At 41.1% G+C, this 7,750-nt stretch overlaps 1 protein-coding gene across 1 annotated transcript in view; it reads left to right on the forward strand.

Moving 5' to 3' along the window:
* The window catches only part of OSTM1 (osteopetrosis associated transmembrane protein 1), a gene marked incomplete at its 5' end in the record, with an annotated part of 22,412 nt that extends 14,877 nt beyond the window's left edge, over positions 1–7,535 (forward strand). The window contains 3 exons of the mRNA XM_006029932.2: positions 3,126–3,287; positions 4,271–4,436; positions 4,733–7,535. Of these exons, the coding sequence (XP_006029994.1) occupies positions 3,126–3,287; positions 4,271–4,436; positions 4,733–4,788 (384 nt within the window). The remainder of the gene's footprint in view (positions 1–3,125; positions 3,288–4,270; positions 4,437–4,732) is intronic.
* Between the last annotated feature and the right edge of the window lie 215 nt (positions 7,536–7,750).

The raw sequence follows: 7,750 nt of genomic DNA on the forward strand, positions 1-7,750 counted from the left end.
GGGGGGGGGAACGGGACCTAAAAATCATCCAGTATATAAAAAAATAATTAGAGGACAGTGATTAATTGTATGGTAGGATGACAAGAAACAGTTTGTTTTTGCAGCAAGGTATGTTTAGATTATATTTAGAAAGTGTTTTCTTAATTTATGTTTTAGTGTTTAACTTCCTAGATAACAATGGAGGTGCCAGTATTCCTGTCATTGGACATTTCTAAGAACAGGCTAAGTAAACATTTTTTGTGGATGGTGTAGGTACATTTGATCCTACCTCAGAGCAGAGGGGTAGACTAGATGACCTCTTGAGGTCTCTACTAAGCCTTTGCAAATAGGGAAGTATTCGATTTGGATTCGGACGATTTGGAGGACAGTGATTTGATTCGGATGAATTGGCTTCAGAAGATTCGGAGAGATTCGGTGATTTGGATCGGCTGGGGAGAGGCAGGCACAGCCAGGCATCTGCAGGTTCTCCCGTGACTCCTTCAGCTGTGCTTGCCTCTCTCCAGGCAGGGGGAGTGGCAGGAGAAGTCCCCATGGCTGCCTTACCCGGCCTCAGCCTAGTCCTGGCACTTAAAGCCCTGCACTCACTGGTTGTAGCAGCAGTGATTGGGGCCCCTAGGAGCTTGTGGCAGAGCCCCCCTGTGCAGTGGGGATCATCCCCCTCGCGTGGCATCCACGCAGCAGCTGTCACATCAGGGGCTGCAGCACGTTTCAGCAGGGTGCTGTGCGCTTTCTGGGAGCTGGGGCCTCTGGGGCTGTGTGGTACTAGGCTCTGGCTGACAGGTGGAGGTGCCCCAGCTCCCAGACAGTGCACAGCGCCTTGCCGAGCTGCGCTGCACCCATGCCATGGGGCAGCTGCTGCGCGGGTGCCAAGCAGGGGGGGGATGATCTGTGCTGCCTCCCACTGCCTCATGCTGTGCCAGGGGACTCTGCCATGAGGTCTCAGAGACCCCGATCACTGCTGCCAGAGCCAGTGAGTACAGGGCTTTTAAGTGCCAGGACTAGGCTGGGACCAGGCAAGGGCTTGGGCTGGGCAGGGCAGCCATGGGGGCTTCTCCTGCAGCTCCTCTGGCTGTACCTGCTTCTGCCCTGGTGGGGGGAGCTGCGGGGCTATGCCCTGCTGCTGCTTGCCCAGCCAAGTGCCAGGACTAGGCTGGGACCAGGCAAGGGCTTGGGCTGGGCAGGGCAGCCATGGGGGCTTCTCCTGCAGCTCCTCTGGCTGTACCTGCTTCTGCCCTGGTGGGGGGAGCTGCGGGGCTATGCCCTGCTGCTGCTTGCCCAGCCAGTGCAGGGAGGGGTGGTGCAATGCAGGCGTGGCTTGCTCCAGGCGGCAACAGGGCATAGCTCTTACTCCCAGCGCTGCCGTGCCTGTGCCGGCGCTGGGAGCGGGGGCTCTTCCCTGCCGCCACTTGCCTAGCTGGCATGGTGGGGCACGGGATGTGAGCGCAGCAGCATTGGGAGCAGGGGCTATGCCCTGCTGCTGCTTGCCCTCTTCCGCCTGGAGCGAGCTATGCCTGCATCCTGCCCCCCCCCGGGCAAATGACAGCAAGGCATAGCTCCCCCTCTTGAGTGCTGTCATGCCCACATCCCACCCTCCTCCCCCAGTAACATGCAGCTCCAACCCCAATCCCTTCATTGCCTCCCCCTCCGCCCCAACCCCAGCAGACTGTCTATGGCTGAATCTCCAAAGTGGCCAAATCTTTTCTGAAGCTTTTCCAAATCTATTCTGAGCTTTTAATTCGAATCGAATCGGCTACCGAAGCTTCGCACAGCCCTAGTCTCTACCAGCTCTGCACATCTGTGCTTAGATTTAAATGCTTTGGAGAATGTGTGCACTGAGCTGAAAATGTGTAGATTCTGGGCCCAGTAAAATGATGCTGAATGGGTCTTTTAGTCCTCCTTAAAGAGGAATTTTTACTATCTTTAACAGAGGGACCCTCTGTTACCTAAGACTGAGGATCTGTCATGCCTGAGCTAGAGCACTTTACACACGACTGGAGTTCTTGGACTGTGTTGTCTGGAACTGGTCAGAAGGCTTATTCCTCCTCCCCCACCTCCCCAGGTAAAAGTGGGTTTTTTTGACCAGTCCTAATGTTGTCATTTTAGATCCATTATTCTCCGTTCTTTCAGGCTGGGTAGTGCTGAGTAGTACCATGTTTAGTGGTCAGGTGTTAGCAGAGATGGCCTTTCCAAGGCTTCATGGTCCTTTTTTTTTTTCCTAAGCAAGGTAGTTTGAAGGGGATCATATCGCAAGTTTTTTGACAGTTAACTTAAGTTGAAAAGTGAGGTTTTAAAGGTGTTGGAGAGGTGAGCTCAGCCTTTGGCTATGAACTCATGCAATTATTTCTTAGTGATGATAGTACTTAAACAGTAGAATTTGAAGATCTTATTTGCCCCTTCTTCCTTTACAGCCTACCTATGTGATAAGAATTTTCAGAGAAGTCATCTTCCTCGTACAGCTAAACTACTTGATATTCTTATGTTTCGATCCTAAAACCACAAAGGACAATATTTATGATTAAGAAGCAAACTTCAAATGCACTCTTAGAGGAGAAGGGGCAGTCCTGTATTCTGTCAACGTAGATTATTTGGAATAGATTGTTCCATTGTATCTGGGTGCCTAACCCCTTTGGTTACCTTTTGGATATTTCTCCACTACACTTCTCTGCATTTTCAAGGGACTCAAGTTGAAACATCATCTTGGATTGCTGGGGAGGGGACAATAGTAGTAGTTATTAAAGCTCAAAATAATTAGAGTATGACCTTTCAATGTTTGATTTTTACTTATGAAGAGGTCAGTGGAGGGTCAGGGGAAAGCTGATCTATAGTTCTAGGATAAACTTTGCTGTTAACGATCTTTGTTTTAACATTAGAAGTCAGCAGTTTAAATACCTATTTGCAAATATTTAATATTTGGATAACATCTGGTTTTGCAAGAGGCAATTCATATACATCGAATTGTGGAAAAATAGGGTAACACTTTTAATTCACTGAGGGGTTTTGTTTAGAAGTTGGGAACAACCAAAAAACCCTTCACTGTAGACTCCACATTTTTGGTATGCTAATATTTTGGATTCGGGATTTTTAAAGTTATTTTTATTTTATGTTCATGTTACTTGTTGTTTCAGGGGCAAGCAATCAGTTTGGTAGCAAGTAACTATACAGAGGTATGCAGAAACTGTAATGTAACTTATAAAAAGCTGAATACTCTGTATACTGAAATGCAGAGAGAGTCAGAGCATGGCGAATCAGAACACAGCAAGCACTTGTGTATTGATGTGGAAGATGCAGTAAGTATTTTCCTCTCAATCTATTATCTATCTGATGCCCAAAGGAGAAATTTCGCTTAACTCTCTTTAGCCGTCTCTTACCTGCTTTAATTCATTCCTGTTTGGCATCTCCCTTTACTTTTCAGCATTGGAAGCAATCATTGGCATGCCAAAGAAACTACTTATGTCACACTATATAGTGGTCTCAGGTTGGGTGCACTGAGGGATGGTAATGCCTTGTGACTTGAGAAATAAAACATTTAAATGCTTCAAAAAATGTCATGGGTTGCTCACTCTTCTGAGTTATTAGCTGAACCAGGTCCCCAGGATACTTGATTATACTGCTGTTCATTTGGAAGGTGTGTAAAACAGAGGTCTGGACCTCCAGTGCTTATTAAAGAGTCTCCCACTTCTGACAAGTGAATATTAGTTTAGAATCCCCCTCACAGTCCATTTTGGGCAACAGGGCTTTTAATTCCATCTGAGGGGGTTGTGAAGGGAACATTCCAGCTTTTTCCAGGTTGGAGGTACATGGAAGAGATCTGGTAATCTTTGGTTTTTATCTGAAGTTCTTTAGCTACAGGTCCAGTTAACTGTTGTAACTACTTCCTAACTACAATAGCTGCTTATAGGGCTCATGCATACTAAGAAAGCTCTTCATGTATATTTGGTTATCTTTTAATGTGTTTTTTAGCTGTGTGTGATCAGCCAATGTGATCTTCACTAACCCTCAGCAAGTGTTGTGAGAGCCACTGTTTGGGAATTGCTGCTCTGAAATATTGGGTATAATCCATTCTCCTTTGCAGTCAGCAGGAGCTTTGCCATTTCCTTCAGTCACTTAGCCCATTATTTCTATTTTTTTTAAGTTAAGCACTTTAAATAGCTCTTGTAAGTTGCTACTGCGCTATTTAAAAAGTTTTGAACTTTGCAGTATTGTTTAAAACAGCAATACAGTCCAGAATGCATCAGTTTCTCACCATGTGTTCCTCTGTTTTTTCTAATAGATGAACATTACTCGAAGGCTTTGGAGTAGGACTTTTAACTGTTCTGTCCCCTGCAGTGATACAGTCCCAGTGATTGCAGTTTCTTCATTTATCCTTTTCTTGCCAGTTGTGTTTTATCTTAGTAGCTTCCTTCACTCAAAGCAGAAGAAGCGTATACTGTTTCTGCGTAAGTAGTGCTGTCAGAACATTATTTTTGAAATTGAGAGGGCACCATGGAAAATTTGAGGCTCCTAAATATGGGGGTCTGCAGTATTGAGGAGGTGATGGTAACTTCTAACCATCTTGGAACCTGAAGACTTGTAAAAAATGGAAGAAATGGATTCCAAGCCATATGTTTTTGTTGAAATGGGCAAGCCTTAGCATTGTTCAGTATTATATGCCAGATAAATTGAGGGTGTGGGGAAACTGCCTTTTGTGTATCTTTTTTTTTTTTTTTTTAATTTTGAACATTTTTCTTTCTAGCCAAGCGTTTCCAGTCAAATGCCAGTCTTGTGAACATCCAGGAAAAATACAGCTGAGCTGTAAAGACAAAACCTGAAAACTGCAACTGCGGGTATATTGGATACAATTGTGATGGATTAAGGATGGCACAAAAGAGGAGTTTAATTATGGTTCAGTGTAATGATATAGAACTACACAAGTTAAACAGAATGCTGTCTGACTCCTAAACGGGTATATTAACAAACATGGGAAGGCAGGCCTCTGAGACATTGTATAGGCTTTGGTTTTGAAGAATAATTTTGATCTCTTCAGATGTGCTGAAGCTTTTCTGACTTTATACAGGTTTTTGTACCTTTCTTTTGTACTTCTCTCATTTCTTTATTTCCTTTTCTTTTTCATTCGCTATAGTCACTCCATAAAAATCTAGTTTGTCAGTTCTTTTAATTTCCCTATATATTAGTACAGTCTGTATCTGTTCTTTTTGATGTGGTTCTTGTGACTTAGCAAAGTTTAATTTATGCATTGAAGGTTTTGGTTTAAGTCAGTAATGGAGTTAGAATGTTTCAAAGTAAAAATTCCATCTGGTCAAATCTAGGTTCTGTAGGGCTTCGCTGCAGATCTGTAAAACCAGCCCCCTAGTAATACCTCTCAGTAGTCATGCTGCTCTGTTTTGTTGTTTTTTTTTAATGGTCTCTTTAAATGTCTGAAAGTTGAATACGTAATTCCAATGTCAGCTACAAACAGAGCAGAACTGCCAGTGATGCACATTGTTGGTGTTCACAGATAATAGCAGCATTCGGCTCTCTTGGAAACATACTACGTATTTAAATGGTTAGACACACAAGCCACTAAAATCCTATTTTTTCAAATGTTATGTGTGAAGAGTCTTATTTTTGGTATAACACATCTGCATGGATATAGTTGGGTATGTGTTAGTGTTGGTCTTTTACTTTATCAACATTGTTTTATTTTCTTTTTATTTATATTTTGATTTATCCTTTTTAAAAGGTTAAGATAAGTCACTGGAGATGCTGAATTGCTTGGGTTAGAGCCTGTGGTAGTTTAAGTTAAAAGGTGCTTATGCATATTTTGGCGAAAAAGATATTCTTATTAAAACAAATTAATATTTAATAGCAGAAAAACACAGCTATTGTAGAACTTCAGAACAGTCTTAAGGTAAATATATTGTGCTCAAACCTTTGATTTTTCTGTACTGAATTTTGTTGCCCTTAGTTAACTTTCTAGAATCTGTTAAAATTAGGTTCATTGTTACAAGGTTAATATTAACAAACGTAAAACCTATAGTACTCTGTAGATCAGAAACAAAAACTTGTACCATAATCACTAAAGTTGATAGGCCTACTGACATCTTAAATGCACAGTTTTTTAGTGGTGTGCTAATACAGGAACTTGTCTGGTAGATTAGTCCTCAACTGTTCTCAACACTTTGCTGAAATTAAAAAAAAAACAACCCTCAAGGGTGGTTGAAATGAGGCTGGTTGTAATAAAGGGTCCATATTCCATCCCATGTTACAACTATAAGATTAAAGGGCACATCAAATAAATTTATCTGTGAAAACTACTCATGTGAGAAGCTTCTGACTAAAAAGTTAGCATTTTTTTTCTTTAACTTTCTGTGGTTTGATGACATTTTTATGGTTTGCTTGGTTTCTTGGTTCTGTCTCTAGCTAATTGGTCACTTTTTTCCCCATGCTAAAAAGACCTGACTAAACATCAACGTAGGAAAAAAGATCCTAAAACATTTTTCAAAATAGACTTGGAACATACTGTCAGTTTAAAATCAAGTTGAAGGTCCCTTAATATTAAGTAACAAAATGTGTCAGCATTTGGCTGCTATTAATGCAACTGCTTTCTTTGCATTTTGTGAGTAGGAAGTATTATATCCCTCTGCTAATCATATGAATTACTTGGAGTGGTTGATTTGTGTTTAAAGCCTAAATAGGGTTGGATTTCTTGTCTCTAGGGAACTTGCTGACGCTTCAGCTTGTTATAGGTAAGCTGTCACAATAGTAGAAAAATGTTTTACGTTCCTTACCGTGTGCAGTTATCTTCCTAGGACAGGGGGAAATTATTTGTTTTAAAGATGCCTATTTTTATATTGATTGTACTCAAATTTCAGCCTGCTGGGATTTATTCGACTGCTGCCCCTAATAGCATTACTTTGATTTGAGACATCATATGATTGAGGACTGTTCAAAGCAATCTTTCATTCATGCAGATAAAGCCAGTTTGTATGTGCAGAGTTACAGAATGACAGCTTTTATACCCTAAGCATTGGCTTTTTGAGCACATTCTTATTAAGTAGGTCTGAAAGTCATTACTCCTGGATATAGGGGTTAAGCACTTAAAAAAAAAAAAAAAAAAAAAAGCAGCTTTTATTATTTTCCTGGCTGCTAAGCCAAACAGAAGTACTCATGTGATATTTTGTTTGCTGTTTTTTTGTTTTGTTTTGTTTTTAAGCAGCAGCAATGTTTACACACAAGAAATACCTGGCAACCTATATCTTCTGTTATTCCTTTTTGTTACCTTGTAATACTAGTTTCCTTTACACAATTCTGTCATCTTAGTAATATCTTTCATATGAAAACGTAAAGGGTTTTCTTTATTTCCTGGAATTTCCTGTTCCAAAAAAGAGATGTACAGAAAATAACCAGGAAAAGAAAAAGCTGAATTTCTTCTGGCTGCTAATCTTTTAACCTAAGTTTGTTTTCTGGTGAGTGTGATGATAAATATATATATAATGTCTACTTTTGAAGTATTAGCTGTTTGTATTTTTGGTGCAAATAAAGAATGTTTGTTTTTATCCTTGTGTAGCTTATTGGAATTGCTTTTGGTGCTGGAAAACTTGAAAAAAACCTGAAAATTAACTCTGATAAAGATTTTATTGAATAAATGTAACTAGCACTGGGTGATTTATTGCCACATTTACATTGCTGAGATGCTTAGTGCATGTTTGCAGAGGGACCAACTGAAGGGGAAAAAGTCTACTTGGCACACTTTGCCATTATAAACCTATGT

This window comes from Alligator sinensis, unplaced genomic scaffold (genome assembly GCF_000455745.1).
Source record: "Alligator sinensis unplaced genomic scaffold, ASM45574v1 scaffold962_1, whole genome shotgun sequence".
Taxonomy (NCBI): Eukaryota; Metazoa; Chordata; order Crocodylia; family Alligatoridae; genus Alligator; species Alligator sinensis.